The 20,871-nt window shown below is 41.8% G+C and overlaps 1 protein-coding gene across 4 annotated transcripts in view; it reads left to right on the top strand.

The window, feature by feature from the left end:
* TSPAN9 (tetraspanin 9) overlaps positions 1–20,507 on the top strand; it is a 289,499-nt gene extending 268,992 nt beyond the window's left edge. For 3 of the 4 annotated variants that reach the window (XM_044997258.1, XM_044997250.1, XM_044997237.1), the window contains 6 exons: positions 4,289–4,480; positions 7,820–7,894; positions 10,342–10,443; positions 11,170–11,301; positions 11,389–11,472; positions 13,645–20,507. In XM_044997258.1, the coding sequence (XP_044853193.1) occupies positions 4,289–4,480; positions 7,820–7,894; positions 10,342–10,443; positions 11,170–11,301; positions 11,389–11,472; positions 13,645–13,716 (657 nt within the window). In that variant the 3' untranslated portion in view covers positions 13,717–20,507. The remainder of the gene's footprint in view (positions 1–4,288; positions 4,481–7,819; positions 7,895–10,341; positions 10,444–11,169; positions 11,302–11,388; positions 11,473–13,644) is intronic. The other variant, XR_006574929.1, reaches the window with a different exon arrangement.
* Positions 20,508–20,871: the final 364 nt, after the last annotated feature.

The following is a 20,871-nucleotide window of genomic DNA, read 5'->3' as shown; positions in this document are numbered from 1 at the left end:
GGAGTACATGCGAGATGCAGGCTCCAGCTGGGAGGCGTTTACCACAGGCAGCTCCCAGCCGGTGGCACAGCAGGGCTCAAGCAGCCTGCCTGCATGCCGTGGCTGCACGCCACTCCCGGAAGTGGCCAGCTGCTGGCACGTCTCTGCACGCCCCTGCGGGGAAGGGGGACCGTGTTTCTCCATGCGCTGCCTGCGTCGCCACCCCTGGGGACGATGCTGGGGGCGGGGGCAGCATGTGGAGCTGTCTCCCCACACCACCTCCTGGGGCCACAGAGACATGCCAGGCAGCCTGCCTGAGCCCAGCTGCACCGGGGCCCCCTCTTAGCCCAGGGCCCTGGGCTGCAGCCCAGGGCCCCTGCATTAATCTGGCCCTGCCTACCTGCCCCCCACTGCTGAACTCACCTCACCTCTTAGTTTTTTTCAAAAATAAAAATGTCACTGGCAGGAATGTCATTCCTCCTTCCCTCTGCTCTCCATCCTTCTCCTCTTCTACTCTTGTGCCTGATTCTGAGGTCTTCCTTTATCATCTACTGTTTAGCTAGTCCCTCATCTCATGCCCTCCTGCTAGCTATCCTCCCTGAGTATGTCTGATGCCCCTGTCATCTCCCCCGTCTTTCCACTTGCTCCTTTCCATTCATCTACAAGGACACTATATCCCAGATTTGAAACAAACCTTTGCTTAGCCCCATGTGACTCTTCAGCTACTATCCTGTATTATGTCCCTCTCCTCCTTCATCTGTATGGTCTGTGAGTGTGCGTTCACTTCCATTGTCTAGATTTCTTCTCCTCCGACTCCTTCCTACATGCTTGCAGTTTCCATGACTCTGTGCTCTCCTTGTTCACTTCCTGCCACTGCTGCCATCTCCTCTGAAGGCTGCTTATTCTTCCTTCTACTCCAATCTGTTGGCTTCCCATAAGGTTTTGTCCTAGAGCCCATTCTCCTCTCTTCTCTAGTCCACCATGGCAGCCGTATCTGTTTCCATGGATTTAGCGATCTTCTCTGTGCTGAAGATTCCTAAATTTTCTGCCAGTCTCTGAAATATATTTAAATGTTTAATGACAATGACTATTTCTAAGTCTAGTGCTGAATGTGGCTGTGTAGACACAGGCAGTAGGAGAGCCCTGCTGTGGTAACTGCAAACAAGCATCACACTTGCTTTTCATGTTGATTTCAACCCCCTGAAGAAAAGCTTCAGTGTTTACTATTTAAAAATTAAATATTTGGTTCTTTTCCATAATAAATAATTGACCGTACTTTCCATTGGCTCCCATGTTACTGTTGGTTTAAACTAAATCTCTTTTCAATAACACGGGCCCACCAAAGCTTAGAAATGCCCATTGTAATTAAAAACTTAAATGCCTTTTGCAGGGTGAGAGGTGCTCCTCACCCTGTGAACTTTCAGACTCCCGGCCTGAACAAATGGTTGCAGTTCTCATCTAACAATCGGAGCAGCTGCACCACGGAACAGATTCCTGAGAGAGGTGGTTAAGGCACCATAACTGCAGAGATTCAAGAACAAAGCAGATGAGATCTTTACTGGAAGGGAGTTAGTGATTTTTATCGGCCCTAGCACAGTACGGGAGGAGGAAATTTGTGCCTTACTTTACCCTCTTCTCTCTCATAGTCTGAGCTTGCATTTCCCAGGCTGCTGTGCCAGGAAAGGGGAGTGATGAAGCATTTTCAAGACTATTTTTTAGGAACCAGTTACCATTAAGGTTTATACAATGGGTCCAAATCACAACAGAACGCAAAAGCCAGCAGCACACTTGACAAAGTCAGTGCATACCTAGTGTAAGGAGTTTAAAATGTTTTCAGATCTCTGAAAGGGACACTCATTTAAATAAGCTGCATTTTTCTGATGCAGCACCCTTTAAACCAGTATGTCCTAAAAGATTTTTTATTTGAAGTGATTTTTTTCCTGCTCCCCTGCTGATGTTTAAAAGGGCCCTAAAGGGGTGAGGGACAGCAGCAACACCACCAACCTTGCTTGGGCCCATCCTTGCTCCTATTCCCTTCCTTTCTGTGCACACAATGGTCAACTGAGTCTTCATCACTGGTTTGTTTTAATATTTGCTGCTGGTGTTACCGACAGGCCCCATGTATGCAAAGTTGGGAGAAAAGTGTGTGTTAGGATACGCTCCATCCACCACAGCAGTGCGTGAGAGGGATGATATTGTGCTGGTGCATAAGATGAGATGTGCGACTGATCATCATCAGAACAGTGGAACCTGACTTCATATGAAGTGTTGTCAAACACACACAGAAGACAAAATGAGAAAAACAGAGAAAAATACCAATACATGTAGTAATAATACATTAAATAATCTATTTTTCTCTCATCTCTTTAAGTTATAGCCATCTTAAGGGTAATACATACTAATAGATTTAGAAAATCAGGTGGTTTAGATGGGTTTCAATATTTAAAGTACTTTACTTTGTCTAGTGTGTTTATACTACATTAATCACTAAGATATTTGAGCGCCAGCAATTCCGTGGATTCAGATTGCAAATGTAGCTTTACCTTGAATTAAGTGATTTTCCTCATGAACTTCTGTGTTTAAATGTGAAACATGTGCAAAGTCGATAAAAGGGGAGAGCATGCTGAGACCTGAGGACCTTTCTAAATAGTCCCCTGCAGACCCTCAGCATGTCTTGAAACAGTTATTCCAGCTGAGCAAAAGGTTTTCTCTCTCTGGCTTGTGTTCAGCTCCTCCCTATGAACGGCATTTTCTCTCATCAGAAGAGGTCAAAACGGCTCCTCTGAAACCCCGAACGTTTGTTATTTCAGGAGTTATTTTCCTGCAGTCAGTAAGGTGGCAGATGCACAAAGAGCAACTTCCAGCTGAGCCTAGGCTCCTCATCCAGCAAAAGCACTTATACACATGCTTAACTTTGAGCACATGGCTAATGCCATTGAAATCAATGGGACTGTTCGCATGGCTAAAGTTAAGCATGTTCTTTTCCACTGTGCTGGATCAGGGCCGGAATGCTCAGCATCTTGCAGGACTGAGTCCGAGCTTAGTTCAGAGTCCCAGTCTGAGTGCCAGCTGTTGCCCAGTGCAGGATGCACATGGGCAATGAGGCCGGACACCGGATGAGGCAGAACTTGGCTAATTGCTGAGAAGTGCTCTGGCGCATTGCTGTAGCTGACAGATAAACAGCAGCAAGTGCTAGTGCATCACTGGAATTAATGCTTTGTGGTTTTCTCCTTCCTACAATTGTCATGGTTTGATGACTGCACAGTGCTTCTAGTTTGGGGTTCTCTTCAGTCCTGCTCCCACTGAAGTCAATGGGAAATTCACCTTTAATGTCAGTGAGAGCTAGCTGCATGAAGTACTGCAGAAAACTGTATTACCCTTTTGTTTGGGCATCCCACATTTTCACAGGTAGACATTTGGTACCAGGATGCAGGGGCAGCCATTTTGAATCTGTGCTAAAATAACTTGTGACACCATGAGCTTCCTGAACATTTGGAGTTGGCTGTTGTCCCCCTGACACACGCAATGGGGGTGGAGTGACACATTTCCTGAACCTGATGCAAAATTGTTAAGAATGAAAACCAAAGGCTTATTAATTTTGTATTTACTTATTAATAACCTTGTATTTTCCTTGGCAATAGTCAGAGTCCTTCACTGGGACAGATTAATAGGATTTTGACCCATAGGTCATCCATTTAGGAATCTGATTTTTGTCTCATAAAACACAATGGGGTAGCAATGAGGTCACACAGGCCAAATCCTAGATCCAGCCTGAATAGTATGACCAAGCGCTGGGGCAGAAGGGTAGGGAAGAAATCCTTCCCTCAGGGCAGGGAATGATGATGATTGCAGTTGCCTCCAGCTCATGGGGATAAAGGTAGGTGTGGGTGCACAGACTCCATTCCTTGTGTGCTGCCACACGGGAGTCCCCATGGAATGGGGACCCATACATGAGCAGAGGGTACGTGCATCCCTGTATCATTCCCTCAAATTCTGTTCTTCCCTTGTGCATCAAAACTACACCTTCTTCCACTGTCTGGAGCCCCACTGCAGGGGCAATGGTGGGATTTGCTCATTAATTCTTAAAAAGAGAGAGAGAGAACCCTGCCATATGTTTGTTTTGAGTGGTCACCTAGAATAAGGCAATTCTGCAGGTAAGAAATTGAATTTCACATTCTTTTAGCACCAAGCAATGAAGTGTTACGGCTGATCACTTAACTAGTTTAAAACCCACAAACTACTTTCCTGTTTGGAAACTGAAATATGCCCCTTTTTTAATGTTGGCTTCTGCCTTTCTCTCTCTTTGCAGTTATGTGGCTGTGGACTGTTGGGCGTGGGAATATGGCTATCGGTGTCACAAGGAAACTTCGCCACATTTTCTCCCAGCTTTCCATCATTTTCGGCTGCCAACCTTGTCATTGCCATTGGTACAATCATCATGGTGACCGGTTTTTTGGGGTGTCTGGGTGCTATCAAGGAAAACAAGTGCCTCCTTTTAAGTGTAAGTCCCCTGTACTGGAAATAAGGTGTCAATTTTTAAGTGTGGGTTATTAACCACTGGAACAATTTACCAAGAGTTTTGGTGCATTCTCCATCACTGGCAGTTTTAAAATTCTAAAATATATGCTCTAGAACAAACAGAAATATTTTTGAGGAAAGTCTATGGCCTGTGTTATCATCTAGCCTGACCTCCTGTATCACAGCGGTCCCTTCTGGCCTTGGAATCTATGACTCCGTGACTTGAAGATCTTTACCATGGATACACACCCCTACTTCACTGCTTACTTTAAAAAGTGACCTGTATGGGAAAGAATGTATTAGGGAATAATGTTTCTATTGACTTTTAAAACCAATGTATGTAATTCTGTAGCAGGTATTCTCTATTAAACTCTGTAGGGTAATTCAAAAATCATCCTCCTCTGGAATTGTAGTACCACTGCTTGGTTTTATTCAAATATGTCACTATATTTATTTATTTTTATGAACATTTCCCCCTGTCTAGGTACTACAATAAATTAAACATGAAATACAAACCAGGAACAATCCTCAGGGTACAGTTAAGCACAAAACAACTGCCAGGCAAGCAGTTTATCCAGAAATTTCAGCATTAAGAATTGTCCTGGAAGCATTAATGAAAACTACTCCAATAATCTACCATCAGTCTTTCCCCTTCCCCTTATCAAAGGCCAAGGAAAAACACTGTGCCTCAAAAGTTAACACTTCTGAACTCCACTGGGCCATGCAGGTTAATAATTCTGGACTGTTGGTGGGCCTAAACTGACAAGTGAATTCTAGACTCTGCTGGCAGCCCCTCCCTGTTTAAACCCATAGGACTCCAGCGTAGTCACCTCTGCTGGTTGGAAGTCCAGTATCTTCATGTGAGGAGAGAGCCAGGTTCCAAGCCATTTAGGGGCAAGTGATGTTATCATGTAAATGTGATTTTTTTTTATATATATAAAAAAGTTCTTTAATAAAATCTACCTATGTTGCTTAACATCACTTCAGGTTATTAAAATTGGGGGAAATGTGCAGATATAATTTACTCTTCTCTATGCTGTTTCTTTATTTTTTGTGTTTCATTCAGCTTGGGCAGTGAAAACAGACTGGTTAATTTTACTCTCTAAGTCCCATACAGTTAGCTGCAGTGCTGCTGTTTGTGTTTCCGATGGTATAGAGAAATGTTTCCTTTTTTAAACAAATCCTCTCTGCTGAAATTAAAAAAAAAATCATGAATATTTTTCTCTTCATATTAGAATTCATTTGTAAAACGCAAAATCTAAATGTATTGCTAAAAACCATTTGCCATTGTCTCTTTGTTTTGAAATTGCCTCAGAAGGTAATAACAAAGGGATTAAGGTCTTGTCTACACTGCTCCGCCATTTGGACAATGGGACATGAATAGTCACGTGCACTAAAGTGCTGCGTTATAACTACTCTGTGTGAACGCTGTGGGCGCAAGCTAAAATGTTCCTACTTCACGTTACTATAGTATTGTTTGAAGAGGACTTTAACACAAACTAGAAACCTCTTACTTTGTGCCCACAGCATCTGTACACGGGTGCCTTCACGCTCCTGTAGTCCAAACTGCCCTTAAAACCCTGGATGTGTCTGTCTGCTGGTGCATATGAGACCTCTGTTGGTCATTAAAAGTAGTAACAAATACTGGAGCTCACACTTTGGGAAGCAACCAGAGTGGGTAAGTGTGTTCCCATGACTGAGCATGTTTAGATCCACCGTAGGGTATGTCTATATTGCTATCAGAAGTGTGACTGCAACCCATGTAGACATACCCAAGCTAGCTTTGATCTAGCTAGCTCAGATAAGAATATCAGTGAAGCCGCAGCAGCATAGGCTAGCTGCTGAGGAACATACCGAGGGCTCGTGCTGCTGTGGCTTTACTTCTATTATTATTCAAGCTATCTAAATCAAAGCTAACTCAGGTGTGTCTACACATGCTGCAATCACACTGATTGCAGTGTAGACATACTATAGATCTAAAAAGTGCTTTGAGATCCTTATTTGAAAAATATAATTTTTGCAAAAACAACAACAACAAAAAAAGTCAAATGCAGTTAAAGCTTATCTGCTGGGAATTTGTTCCTGCACCAGGGGAAATTTATCTTTGTGGCAGCAGATTTTGTGTCTGGGTTCACTTTGCTGAACATACTGAGGAATATGCTGGAATTGTCTGCTTTCTCTGTCTATGCGCCAGTGAACTGCACAGTCAAGAGATGAAACCAGTGTGACATAAACATAGGGTGTCCAGACAGCAAGTGTGAAAAATCGGGACAAGGGGGGGGGAATAATAGAAGCCTATATAAGAAAAAGCCCCATATATTGGGATTGTCCCTATAAAATCAAGACATCTGATCACCCTACACAAACATCACTTAAAGACAGGTTTACGCTTAGGGCTTGTCTATACTTTTGGCTAAATCGGCACTGCTGCGATTGACACAGCAGTGTCGATTTAGCGGGTCTGGTGAAGACAAGCTAAATCAATGGCAGAGCGCTCTCTCGTCGATGTCTGTACTCCACCTCCCCGAGAGACAGAAGGTAAATCAGCGGGAGAGCACCTCTCATCGACACAGGATGGTGTAGACACCGCTGAAAATAGACCTAAGTCACATTGACTTCAGTTAAGTAACTTTTGTAATTGAAATAGCATAACTTAGGTCAACTTACAGCTTTAGAGTAGATCAGCCCTTACACTTGGAAGGGGGAGAACAACAGCTAGGCTTGAACCCCTGTCTAGTGAAAGCTTAGTCTGGGAAAATGGAAATACAATAGTGCAGAAGTTGTGGAGAATAATAATATCATTAATATACTTTTTAAATTTGAAATCTAATTTGTAAATTTTGCTTCAGATTGGGAAGAGATAGGGGGAGTAAAGGATAGGATATGTTCCTGGGATTTGAATTGCAAACTATCACAGACTATAAAATATATGTACATATGTGTATATATATGTACTGAATATCATCTGCCCACTAAGTAATGTTTAAAATGCTCATGAAGTTCTTGGAAATAATGAATTCTGTGGGTACCCAAATGGATAACAGATGGATGGCTAGATTATGGAAGGGATAATTCATCAGTGGGAAAACGATCTGAAATACATGCTGCATAAAAAAGTTCTGTGTAGGGCAAATAGCTGAGAGCAGTCCTCTCAACCATCATGATTTTCACATGGGTTTCCTGTAACACCCCCTGTCTGTATTGCACTGGAGAAATGGTGTTTTAAAGCTGGTTTGTCAAGGCCACCATCCTTGTCTAGCATGCTTGAACTTGTTCTTTATTCAGGAAGTGTGTATACATGTGTTGTTTCTCTTTGTTCTAGTTTTTCATCATTTTGCTGATAATTCTCCTGGCAGAGCTGATATTACTCATTTTGTTCTTTGTTTATATGGACAAGGTAAGCAAATATACCCCGTAGATTATTTTATCAGTTCTGGCAGCTAAGCTGGTTTTTGTTTGCTTTTGTTAAACCAAGATGCTTAAAGTCTTCTTTCTCTTCTCAGTGGAAATTGTTTTAACCTTGTGATCTTCATTTTTATGTGTGCCTCCTCCGCATGTTGGCTGAAAGTAATGAGTGATTAAGGTGGAAGGATTCTCTGTGTGGGTTGAGGCAGAACTGTTGAGTTTTGCAGTTTCCAGCTGAATCCAAAAGCTTGGACCTCCATTTTGCCCCTCTCTCATAGGCCTGCAGTCTCCACAGTAGAGGTTTTTGCTGTCTCCCTGTGAAGTTTAATTTCTCGCAACCCTCCTCTTTCATCACCAATGTCATCAGAGAGTGGCTGGATAACCTCCCCAGTGGCTTCTTCAGGCTGGCTCTCACATTCTCACCACCTTCTGTCTTCACTGGCAGGGGAAGTGGAAAGACACGCCCCTTTCTCACCCCCACAATCCCCAGATTCCTTGCTAGCATGCTGCATTCTGCCTAGCCAGAATGGGGTGAGTGTGCATTGCAGTGCCAGGGCATGCTGAAACCTTTTCAGATACATTACTATTGTTGAGTGGGCGACAGGCAGGCAGCTTGCTCCCTAAGGACATCCTGGGTATTCAGAGGAGCAAATCTTCCTTACTGGCCTCATACAATGACAGAAGATAGCAGGGAGCGGATCACCTGGCTGCCTTCTAGTGCCTAACTGTAACAAGCCAGCCAGTCATCCCTTGAAGAAACTGGGAGGGGGTTACTGGCTAGCCCGGAAGACTTGAGAGATTGGAAGTTCTCAGGCACAAGCTAGCATCTGATAAATTGTGGATGGAGTCCTGTGGGGCAGGAACATTTGGCCTGACCTTGGAACCTGAGATTACTTTGATGCACAAGGTCTTCAGAAAGATTCAGAACCCTTTCGGTGAGGTTGAGTTCATTGCTCCAGTATCCTACTAGCAAGGTGAAAGCTAGCTTGGGTATGTCTAATCAAGCTCCACTCACGTCCCATGATTGCAGGACAGACATAGCCTTTCTAAATTTAATGAAATCAGGGTGAAAAGGGTTTTGTTGCATATTTGACCATTGTAGTTTGGGACTCGTGTGTTTAATTTCAGCTCAGTCACTGTCTCCCTCTGAAATTATGAGCCAGTTGTTTGGATCCATGTTTTCAAAACTGTCTACTTATTTGGATATACAACTTGAGACCTCCTTTTTTTCAGAGGTGCTGGGCATTCAAAGCTCTGCTTGAAGACAGTGGGAGCTTCTGGTGCTCAGCATCCCTGAAAATCAGGCTGTAAGAGAGTCAAGTTGGACACCCATAAACTTTGGCCCCTGAAATTCGTGGACACATTTGAAAATCTTGGCCTTAACTTCTCTGTGCCTCATGTACCCTATCTGTAGAATGGGGATGATAATATTTCCCTCTCTCCTTCGTATGTTGATTTGTTTATTGATGATTTATGAAACACTTTGAGATGTACAGCTAAAAGGTGCAAATTATTACAGTGAGGCTGGGACTCTTGGGTTTTATGACCTTAACAAATGAAATAGGTCAGACTATGATTCTTGGTAGGAAAGAATGTTGAAATTTGTAGTTGGGCATGGTTGTGTCTAACTTCACTGCAGATTTAACTCAACTTACCTATGCTTGAGTTAACTCCTCTCAAGCTAGGCTAGCTCGAGGGAGAACAGTCGCACTGCAAAATAACACACAAGCTTCACAGAGTGTTTGGTTTCGCAGCACAGAACGACTGTGTTAGCAGCTGATAAGCTGTACTAACGCCTGCTGTAGCCTAGTCCCCCTCCCGGCCCCCATGGACCAGCCAACTCGAGTGAAAAACACCACCACATTTGAATTATTGGGTTTTGTGTGTAGATGGCCCTCAAGATAGAGGCAACACTCGAGTAATAACTTGAATTAAATCTACAGTGAAGAGAAGCGTAATGTTGTTCTTATATGTGTGCGCATGTTGCATGTGATTATATAACACATGTCTATGGAGGTGGCCCATATTGTCTGTCATCTGCTTCATCCCCCCACCCCCATACATTTTTTTAAATGGAAAAAAAGATGGCAAATTATTACCCCAACATGCGCTCAGCCATTAGCAGAGAGGAGGCTGCGTGGTTCTTCTCTGTGCTTTCCTGTTACACGTCCATACTGCAAAAGAATTCAGTCAATACTAAATCCAGAATTGGGCAAGGAGGAAAACTAGAGCTTCACAGGCAATTGGCATCCACAGCAGACACCTCGCATTGTAAAGTGAAATGGAGTTTGGGTCTAAAGGTGGGGATTCTGCTCAATGATGTTCAGGTGAGCGATCTGTCAAAATGTACATCCCAGGGTGGTAAAGGCAGTGTATGTTTACAGGTGGGATACTGCCCTTTAACCAGTGCTGGCTGTGTTTTGTTTTGATGGGAAACAGGTCAATGAGAATGCAAAGAAGGATTTGAAAGAAGGCCTTCAGCTTTACAATACAGAAAATAATGTGGGGCTGAAGAACGCATGGAATATCATTCAGGCAGAGGTAACACATTTTCTTTATTTAAAAAAAAATTAGCCGGACATCATTTTGTTAACAATATTTTCTCTGTCTCGTCCCATAACTGGCAAGTAGATGATTTGATACCAGTCAGACATTTGTATATCACTTTACATTCATAAAGTGCCTTGGCCTTTCTTTGGGATGAAAGGTGCTGTATAAAAGTAAGATGTTCTTCGTGCGATCCATTGGGACTAGCTATGTGACAGAAATAGCAGTAGAGGAGGTTATGATCTGTATAGGAAAGATAAAGGAAGAAAAGGAGTTGATGTGTTAGGATTACAATCACAAATCCTGAAATGCCACCTGGAATCTGAAAGTAGCAGAGACTCTGGGTTTAAATGAAAGTGGTTGCAGATGAGGTTTTGGTTGGCAGAGTGTTTTCTAGTGGTTAGAGCAGAGATATGGGAGTTCAGAACTACTGGCTTCCACTCCCAGGTATGCCATTGACCTAGTGATCACAGGTTCCAATGTCTTGGTTTGTGTGTCTCCAAAATGGATATAATAAAACTTATTTTCCACAAAGGGCTGTTTGTGAGATGCATTAAATATTTGTCAGTGCTTTTTGTGATCTCCAGGTGAGAGGTGGTATCTAAGTGCAAATTATGAGGTGTATATGTGAAGAAACCAACAGTGGGTTAAGAGAAGTAAAACTTCTTAAAACATTTGTTGGTAAGACTATTTATGGTCCTTTTTGTACTTTGCCTGTAGATGCATTGCTGTGGGGTTACTGATTATACTGATTGGTTCCCTGTCCTGGGGACAAACGTCGTCCCAGACCGATGCTGTATGGAAAATTCCCAAGATTGTGGACGGAATTCTACTGATTTAGTGTGGAAAACGGTAATGCTTGCTCAGTTTAACTTGTTTGTTTGTTTTTTAAGTGCACACATGAAATGGGCAAGACTTAGAATTTTTTTTCTCTTTCAGGGATGTTACGAGAAAGTTAAAATGTGGTTTGAGGATAATAAGCATGTTCTCGGGACAGTTGGGATGTGTATCCTCATAATGCAGGTATTGATGATACTATACTCTAACATGTAGCCCCTAACTTACTACTATTGTAGTTATCTTTATCATGCTAAAAAGTGTTGCCTGGCCCCTTACACCAAGTAGCCAAGGTCCCTGTTTGAATCTGAGAGCTTAGAATCTGGAACTTAGCTTACAGTTTTGCTGGACCCTGGAGTTTCAGCGGATTTATCCTTCCTGTTAGATGAAATCAGGAACTATTCCCTAATTCTTCAATTTGTTGAATCAAATTACATATTTTGATTTTGGGGAATAGTGAGAACTGGCATTTTTCAAACTTTCATGGACTCCACCATAAAGGGCATGAATAGCTATAATTGTTCCTCTGGCAGAACTCGTGCTTTCAGATGCAAAATAATTATTATAACACCACTGTTAGTGCTGTTAAGACAACACTGCATGATTAACTCTGGTTTCCAGCCCTCCTAATTTTGACCCAGTTGGCACTCAGACACCATAAAAAGACCTAGATGGCGGGATAGCTGGGTACTACCCATATTTGATCTTAAACTTGGACAAAATATTTTTCCTATGTTTTGAGGACAAAATTGGTCCAGCTGCTTGTAAGTGACCTAATTTTCTTAGCAATTCAGATTTCTTGTCCAAGCTTTAAGCTAAACAGGGCTGGTTATCTGTCTCTAAATGAGGACAGGTTACTTTGTCTCTATTTTGAAAATGATGATGTCCAGTGATGTTCTAGTTATGTGCACGTTGACATTCAAGGATCACTTGTAAGCGGCAGTGAAGGACACTGAATTCACAATGGTGGCCATCCATAGAGATTCACTCATGTCTGCCGCTTGTGAAATTAGCATATTTTAAAAATGTTTATTTTATTTAAACACATAGGGGGAAAGTCCTATAGAATTTAATTAGAGAATTAATCTGCTTTTTATAGCCATAAAACCATGTTATAGAATATAGAATGAAATTATGGTGATTGAGTTGTACAGGTTAGTTTAAAAAGACCTGCAAAAAAGAGCGAACTCTCCATTAACTTCAGTAGGTTTTTAGGGTAACTTCTGTGCTTTGGAAAAAAGCAACAAGCTGCCTGCTCTGCCCTATTGTCTGGTAACTGAAGAATGAGAGATGTGCTTTTAAAAGGCCAGCAGTTTTGTGCCTTCATGGCACCTTGTGTGACACAGAAGATTTTGGTAACTATTTCAATTTCTTTCATGACTCTTACAATGGTTAGCTGTTATCAGAGCTATCGAAAGCTTTGAGCACCTTGCTAGAGATCCAAGGAGGGTCGCAATATTTTGTGACTTCAGGTGGGAAATGCTTAGAGTAACCTCAGATATCAAGGAACAAAGCCTCCCAAACCCATCAGATAGGCCAGCTTTCCTAGTCTTCACAAATAAGAACAGGTAGTGGAGTTGAAGGATTCTAGATGAAAGTTCAGTGTTGCATTATCACTACTGCAGTGGTTGACATTTAAATCAAACCGGCAATTACTCTCATTTAAACCACAACGTGCTATCTGAGATGGCATGATTTTCCCTTACACTTTATAGCATATAACTTTAGGCCAAATTTGATCATCAACTACCCTGTGTGCAAACCCATTGTATGATTTGCAGTACTTGACCCTTTGGTAACTGTGTAATCTGTTGCAAATATGGACTTTTTATGACAACCCCTGTAATTGTCAGTCATATGGAAAAAAAGTAACTCAGAAGCGACCAAACAGGCGCCAATAAAAAAAATGAGTCAGACCTGATGTTTTCTTCTTGCGGTTTAAAAAGGAGACAAGGCCTAATAACTGTGTGTGTCTCATACTGTACAACTGTATTTGTTGTATGTTGGCCTCAGGTGATTTTCTTGCTGTTCTTTTGATTTTCTGATGCTAACTTGCAACACGGCACACCTCTAGGACAAGATGTTCAAAAGTGACAGTGATTTATGGAAACCCAGCTTGAGGCACCTTAAAGGGAGATATATTTTCAGCAAATTTTGATCACCTGCCTTCTGAATGCCAGGCCTCTTTAAGGGTCTGCTGTTGGGCACCCAAAATCACTAATCACTGCTGAAAGTCTTGGCTGGAGGAATTTGATTAGTGTTGGGTGTCAGAAAATTCAGGCATCCTCAGATAAAATACCATCAGCACAGTTTTGAAGGTGTCACTATAGCTAGCCCATAATATTTGCTTTCTTTCAGATACTTGGCATGGCCTTCTCCATGACACTCTTCCAGCAGATTCATAGGACTGGTAAAAAATACGATGCCTAAATCTTCAAAATGTTAACTGCATCTACACTTCTGTCTTGCCATTAAAAACAAAGCAAAACAACTGAAACGAAAAATCCAGCTTTGCTCTGCTGAAGGCATTCATCCCACCGATCCATCTACGTCATCATTACTTGACTGATTACTAGCACAACTTGCTACTGGACTTATTTTTTTGTTTCTGTTTTGCATTTGCCATTTATTTGCCAAAGAAGAAAAGGAAAAAATAATAAAAACAAATCAGTTTTCTACACTAATTCATAGATCTGTTAAACTTTTCCCTAACTTTATTTAAGAAAATGCTTTGCTCTACTAATTGTTGTTAGACGTGCAAGGATAACGTGACAGATGTGTGTTTAACTTCTAGGTAGAATTCTTTGAAGTCTTCTGATCAGTCTCAAACTGCTCATGTCTGACATACTGGAAGACTTGAGAAAGCCACTCAGACTGAGAGCCCTAGGAATCAGAGCTGCTCACGTGCAGTTTTTTGTACCTTATGGTGTATACTTTTTTATTATAGAGATTGCTTAGAATTTAGTAGCCTGATTTGTAACTTCTTACAGTTTTGTTTTACATCTGTCATATTTTAATCTAGGAACCACTGTGCGATTTTTGAAGGACACATTTTTATCATTAGTTTAAAAGGTGGAAATAAAGACATGTCTGTTCTAAAGTCCCTAGGGAGGTTACATTTAACTGCATCTTCTGAGCTACCGTGGGTTTGTACCCTTACTATATTGATGACAGTCCTTTCAATCAGGTGGCTCAGTACTTGAGGCCAGATTGGGTTACCCTTACTCTCACTGGGCTAAATGGTGAACCCCTTACTCTCAGTGAGCTAGATTGTGATGCCTTTATCCACAATGAGTAGCACCTTACTCCTCAGGTAGGCCCATTGAATGGGACTACTTTCAGCATGATACTATTCAGTGTGAGTAAGTGTATCAGGTGAGTAACTGCTCACCAGCACCAGGAAGGGGCTTACTCTCTGGCCCATTGAGTAGTAGTTTACTTTCCAAGTAGTCCCATTGATTTCAATGGGATGGCTTATCGTGCACGGTGCTGTACATCATAAGGGGAGCACAATCGGTTCATTGTCAGTTTTCCTGAAAGGCGTTTACTTGACAATGGTTGCAGTTTTGCCAGGCTGGCGAGGTAGCTTTTGAACAACCCCGGAGGTATAAAGCTGGTTAAAGGCAAGTGGGGGAATGGTGCGCCGTATGTCCCAAGAGAGCGGGAAAGGCGTGATTTACGTTTTCACTTTGAAATCAGTTGCTCAGATAGGTGCTCAGAACCTGTTTGTATCTTTGCACATACAGTGTTGACTTTTGTCTTCTGTTTTCCAAGTCAGACGTACTACATGGTAGTTCAGAACTCATGACAACACACATTTCTACCGACATTCCTGCTAGAAAACTTGAACATATTCCTCTCTAGTTTGAATGCTGCTTCTTTCATAGTGACCCCTGCTTGACTTTTTTTGTTATTGTTTTTTTGGCAGAGGTCTTTCTTACATTTTGCTGCTTCACGAAGGAAAGTATGAATGAAAATGAAACTTCAGTCATTTTGTGGACACTCTGGTTTTATTTTAGTCAGACGTTTACTATAAAACTTAGTGGTAATTTAAAAATACATTTTAAAGCTAATTTATTACCTGCTGCTTACAGATTTGAGGTCCTTATTCTCATTTACCCGAAGCACCTTTACACCTCTCTGGCAGCGTAAATGGGCCTTGAAGTGAGTGTAAATGTACTTTATGCCAACTTTAAGGCGCCTTTACATAGAGTGATGTAAAGGGGCATTAATGTAAGTGACAATCAGGCCCTGAGAATCTAGTCCACCATTTTCAAACTTGGCTGCCTACCAATAGGCATCTAAATTGATATCTAGGCAGGTCACTTCTTTAGATAACTTTCAGAGTGGTTGAGCTCCTACCTACAGGTTGCATAGAAGTCAGTGGCACTGCAGGGGCTCAGGCTCTTGGAAAATCAGGCCACATACCGGTATTTACATGCCTAGAATGTAGAATTAGGTTCCTAACTTGAGGCCCTCAAGGTTGAAGAAGTTGGGTCTAATGCACATATTATTGGTGCAGGATAATACAATCCGTCCTTCCTGTTTGGTTGCGTATACCCACCCTTTAGTTATTCTTCCACTGGCCGTATTGGTGACTGCTGCTTCATTCATATTTCCTTTTAAAGACTTGAGGAAGGAGGAGGGGGAAAATATAGACAAAACCTGGTTTACTTTAATTGTAACAAAAATTGGGACCATGTGTGCTTGAGCTCCGTTTGAGACATTCTGTGTCAAGAATGGGAGCTCCGGCACTGAGCATATTTGCTGCTATGTGTAAAATAGTCTCCAAAGTTTCCAAAAAAAAATGACAAGCTTTGAATTTTTGCATTTTAAAAAATGTCTATCTTTAATCCATAGCTCTACTTCTTTATCTTTTATGGTAGGGTTATTTTGCTTTCTCTTGTAAAATACCAATGTTTTCTCTCTCAGACAAACATAGAAGGGTGGAAAAATAAGCAAGACCAGGATGCTAATCCTTCTAAAGTCGCACAGTGGTACCTATTGAAATCTTACATTTTAATCTGTGGTTGGTTTTTGTAATAAAATAAAAAAAAATAGAAAGCAAAATGCATTTATACAAGTAACCATGAAGGCAAAATACATAGTGGAAAACTAAAGCTATTTTGCCTTCCCTTAAAACTTATTTTTTGTAGAATGCTCAGTTATGTTTTATGACCTGATAGCAAGATAGATATTGAATTTTTTTTTTCATGAATTCTTTTAGCATTTTAAGTACAGTATTAACAGAGATAATTACACAAACAGTATTGGCAAGTCTCGCTTTAGCTGACTATGGAAAGGGAATTAAGCAAATTAAGTAAACAATTAGCATTATAGTACAGTAGCTGAATATCAAACCATATAACGGGAAAACCTGTGTTTTGAAAACAAAGAAAAAGCAATACTGTTCTTAAGGTGACAAAAGCCAGCCATAAAAAAATCATTAGATTGTATTTGTTGGTATATATCAGAGAAGATACTAATTGTCCTTTGAGTGTTTAGTGAAAGGGATATCAATCTTGTTTAAAAATGCACTTTTTTTGCTTGCATTGGTGGATGGCTGTCTGTGCATTTTTCCAAAACATTGCTTTGATTATTTAACTACACATTTTTAGCATGTTTTTAAATAAAAACTGATACTGAGTAAAAGTATTTTAAGTGTATACAAATGTTGATTTGTATTTATATATGCATATATATATATATATATCATTGAAGCTCAGTTCAACTGTATCAAAGTTTTGTTGCTTTTTAAAGTGTCATTTTAGAATTTTGCATACATGATATTTTGTTGTGCTTTTTGCACCCAGGTTTTTATATATAAGCTTAAACTGTAGAGGAGCTTAAAATCTGATTGATACATTTTTGGATTTCAGAGAGGCGGGTAAGACTTATAGCAGTAGAGTGTGTCCATATTTAATTCAGTAGCAGTGTCAGAACTGTCAAGAGGGAAAAGGGCTTTTTCTTTATGACAGGTAACTGCTTACACTTCCAAGCATGTGGCTTTCAAATCCTGGGTGCATAATGTCCAGAAACCAGGGCTATTTTCCTCAGTCTGGCCCTTTATGTTTACCTGTATTCCTAATTAAGAAACAAGGCCAGAGTGCATTTTATTTCTACAATTAATTACAGTGGCTACTTCAGAAAACCGTTAGCCAAATGTAACAGGGACTCATTCTCTAGGGGAAATAGGAAGCTCATAAGACTGAGGGTAAGTGGCTAAGGTTCAGAGATTCAGCGCTACAGGTCTGATCTTGCAGGGTGCTAAGTTGTGAGATGTGAGGTGAGGTGCTAAGTTGTGCATTCTTAGTTTCATTGACTTCAAGGGCAGTTGATGGTGCCCAGTTGACCTCACTCCTGTCCCTGTTATCTCATTAGTTGTTCCCCCGGAATCATTTGGCTTCCAGGTCCTGTGGATCCTCCCCTTAGGCTGGGGGGAGGTCCTTTAGCAGTGGGCTTATGCCCGCCCACTTCCTGGATCCCAATAGGACCTCAGACTCCAAGCCTCAGGAGAACGAAACAAAATATTTCTAAAAGTTAAGTCAGACAGTTTTCTGGCATGGCGTTGCCAAATCTTTAACTTTTGACTGTAGCAGAGTAAGTGCCCTGAAATTATATGCTTAAAGCAATTGCTACAGGAGTTCTCAAAGCAGCTGTTGGGAGCAAATTTAAAGAAGGTGACCATTGATGAGATTTCTGATCGCTTCATGTTTCACTTGACAAGAAATGGCTCTAAACTGTTATTTGTTAAGGCAGTCAGAAAGGTTAAAAATAAGTAACCCGCCAAAGGGTATGTTTGGGGAAGAAAGGGGGCTTGGGCTTAGACCCCTCTTTTGCTTTTATAAAGAAGGGCCAAATACTTTTTGATGTTCTTTTGTTGGCGGCAGGGGGTGTTCCCTTGTTTTCCCCTCGCCTTTTACTTTGCAAGTATCAGGACATTAAATTCTGTGTTTTTCTGGAGGACTTGTTGGGGGGTCTTGGGTAACCTTTCTCCAGAATTTTACTTAGTGACTGGAGTTACATACAAAAGAATGTGGGGGGGATGTGCTGGCCACCACTTCCCACTGCTCCCATTGGCCGGGAACAGCGAACTGCAGCCACTGGGAGCTGTGGGGGGCTGTGCCTGCAGACAGTCAACGTAAACAAAATGTCTTGCGGCCCGCTAGCAGATTACCTTGGTGGGCCACATGCCGAAGGTTGCCGACCCCAAAGTATTCATGGTGCAGGGATGCTCATTTGGCCCAATATACATTGTCTGTGAGGACAGTCTCCTGGAAACAGTAAGAATTCATTGTTAAAAGGTTGGCTTAACATACAAACCAGAGGTGCTTAAAGGTGTTTAGTCCACTCTACTGTAGTTGACATCACTGTGAGAGAATTAAAAAATAACTCACTCCCCAATAATTTCTTATGTAGTCAAGGCAATGCGTTTCGGTACCATACTTTCAGGAGCCTGTGTGCACTTTTGTGTGCTAGCGTACATGCACAATTGGCCAGGTTTACAGCTCCATGTCCACACGCACTGAATTCTGATCTTTGCTTTATTGCTGATCTCGGCTTGTACCCTCAGCTACTTAACCAGTTCCACTTTTAGAAATGCCAGGTTTTAAGGCTTGTGGGGTTACTAAGGGTATGTCTACACAGCAGCTAGACACCTGCTCCTGGCCCATGCCAGCAGACTCAGGATTGCATGGCTCGGGCTATGGAGCTGCTTCATTGCAATGTGCACTTCTGGGCTCAAACTCTGGGACCCTCCCACATCGCAGGGTCCGAGAGTCCAGACTCCAGCCCGAGCCCAGAAGTGCACACTGTAATGAAGCAGCCCCGCAGCCTGAGCCTGAGTCGCCTGGCCCGGGCCAGCTGGGGGTTTTTCATTGTAGTGTAAACATACCCTTAGGGGGCTGTAGTGCTGGGAGGCTGTGCAGAGTTTCTGGTACTGGGGAATCAGGAACAGGTTGAGACTATTGCCTGGAACAAGAACCCCAGCACCAGATACCCGCTTGATTTGCTTCCCCAATGCCAGTTGTTTTGACTGTCAACCTGGGAAGGAAGGGTTGTCCTGGAATGAATACTGTCAGAATAAGAGTTTGAACCTTCATGGAGTTAGAAATGGGGAGACTGGGAGGGACAGAGGCAGGGAATTGGCTGCGGGGAGGGTGTTTTCCAGGGGTAGGGCAAAATTGTGGGAAGCTTAGGGAATTACTTGTAATAGGGTCTTGGCTAGGGAGGGAGCGGGGAGGATCAGTGCTTCACCGTTAGGGGCTGCCCATAAACCACGTAACTCATGAGGGGTGGATGAGTCCTTAATTTTGAGTGTCCATCTCAGTGTTGCAAGGGTAGGTGGATCTTGGAAATCACTGAAAAATTAGTTACCTAAATGATGGACAGCCCCCTAGTCATGGCTGTGTTAAAGGGGAGAGAGGAGGGGGCTGAGGAACTGAAGATGATACACCAAATAGAAATGTAGGTGCCTTTAGCACCTCAAACCAAATATCAAATTGAGAACATTTGGTGACATTACCCAACATTGATAGCTGTGATCGTGCTGGTGTAAATAAAGTGCACTCTTTGTCCATTGGTAGGTTAAATAGTAGGTATTAAAACCAAGTCACAATTATACTCAAGTGAACGTCAATTGCCTTTAGAGTTTTATCTTGTGCATGTTGCATTGAGTGACTGAGTTCCGACAATGTATCTGTAGTAGAATAATATGCCGAAAAGCGCATTTGAAAGTCACAAGTGGAGTGTAATGTAACTCATCCACTCAGTATTTTTGATACCGTACATTTAGACAAACTAAGCATATCATTTGTATTGCATCAAAGATGCTGTGGTTTGTTGGAATAAAGATGGCAAGGAGAAAAAGGACATTTTCCCAACAAATATATTTCTGGCAATGTGGTCTGTGTGTAAAAGGGAATTGGGGGGAAGCAGAATGCAATAAGGCACAATTAGTGTCCCGAAATAATTTCCTTTTAAACTTAATTTGTTGGCTTCGTCACTTAGCTCTTGTGTGAAACATGGAGATATTTTTATACCAGAAATACACTTGCAGACCCAGAACATTTGTATGTGTGGTAGCTATTAGAACCTAATGTGCCATTCCATCCAGGTTACGTTCACACCGGTGTTCCTTCTATGCAATACCTACTTTAGCCTTTGTACAAATTATTTTGTATTAGTATTACATACAAAAATAAAGGACATAAGAAAAGGGATGTATGTTTGACCTTTATTCCCCTTCCTACGCCCCCCAAAAATAATTAGCAGCTGCAGTTGTTAAAAGTAAGCCAAGAGACATGTCTGTATTTTAACAGATGAGGTCACTGAGATTCCCTGATGTATCAATGCTCTATTTCCTGTGAACACTCTGTTATAACAAATGAACAGAGAAGAGGAGCAGTGAAGAGAGAAGGTGACAGTATTTCTCCACAGGGAGTGATCTGAACAAGAGTACAGATAATGCTGGGTTTAAAAGGATAATTGAAAATAAAAGAGAGTTCCTAGGGTTGTATGCCAGCAGTACCTACATTCTGTGTTGTTACTTGTAAAGCAGCGGTAATGTGGTTGGTGCTACACAAG

This window comes from Mauremys mutica, chromosome 1, assembly GCF_020497125.1.
Source record: "Mauremys mutica isolate MM-2020 ecotype Southern chromosome 1, ASM2049712v1, whole genome shotgun sequence".
NCBI classification, from domain to species: domain Eukaryota; kingdom Metazoa; phylum Chordata; order Testudines; family Geoemydidae; genus Mauremys; species Mauremys mutica.
Note: the sequence above shows the minus strand (reverse complement) of the source record. Positions and strands in the feature narration are given on the sequence as shown.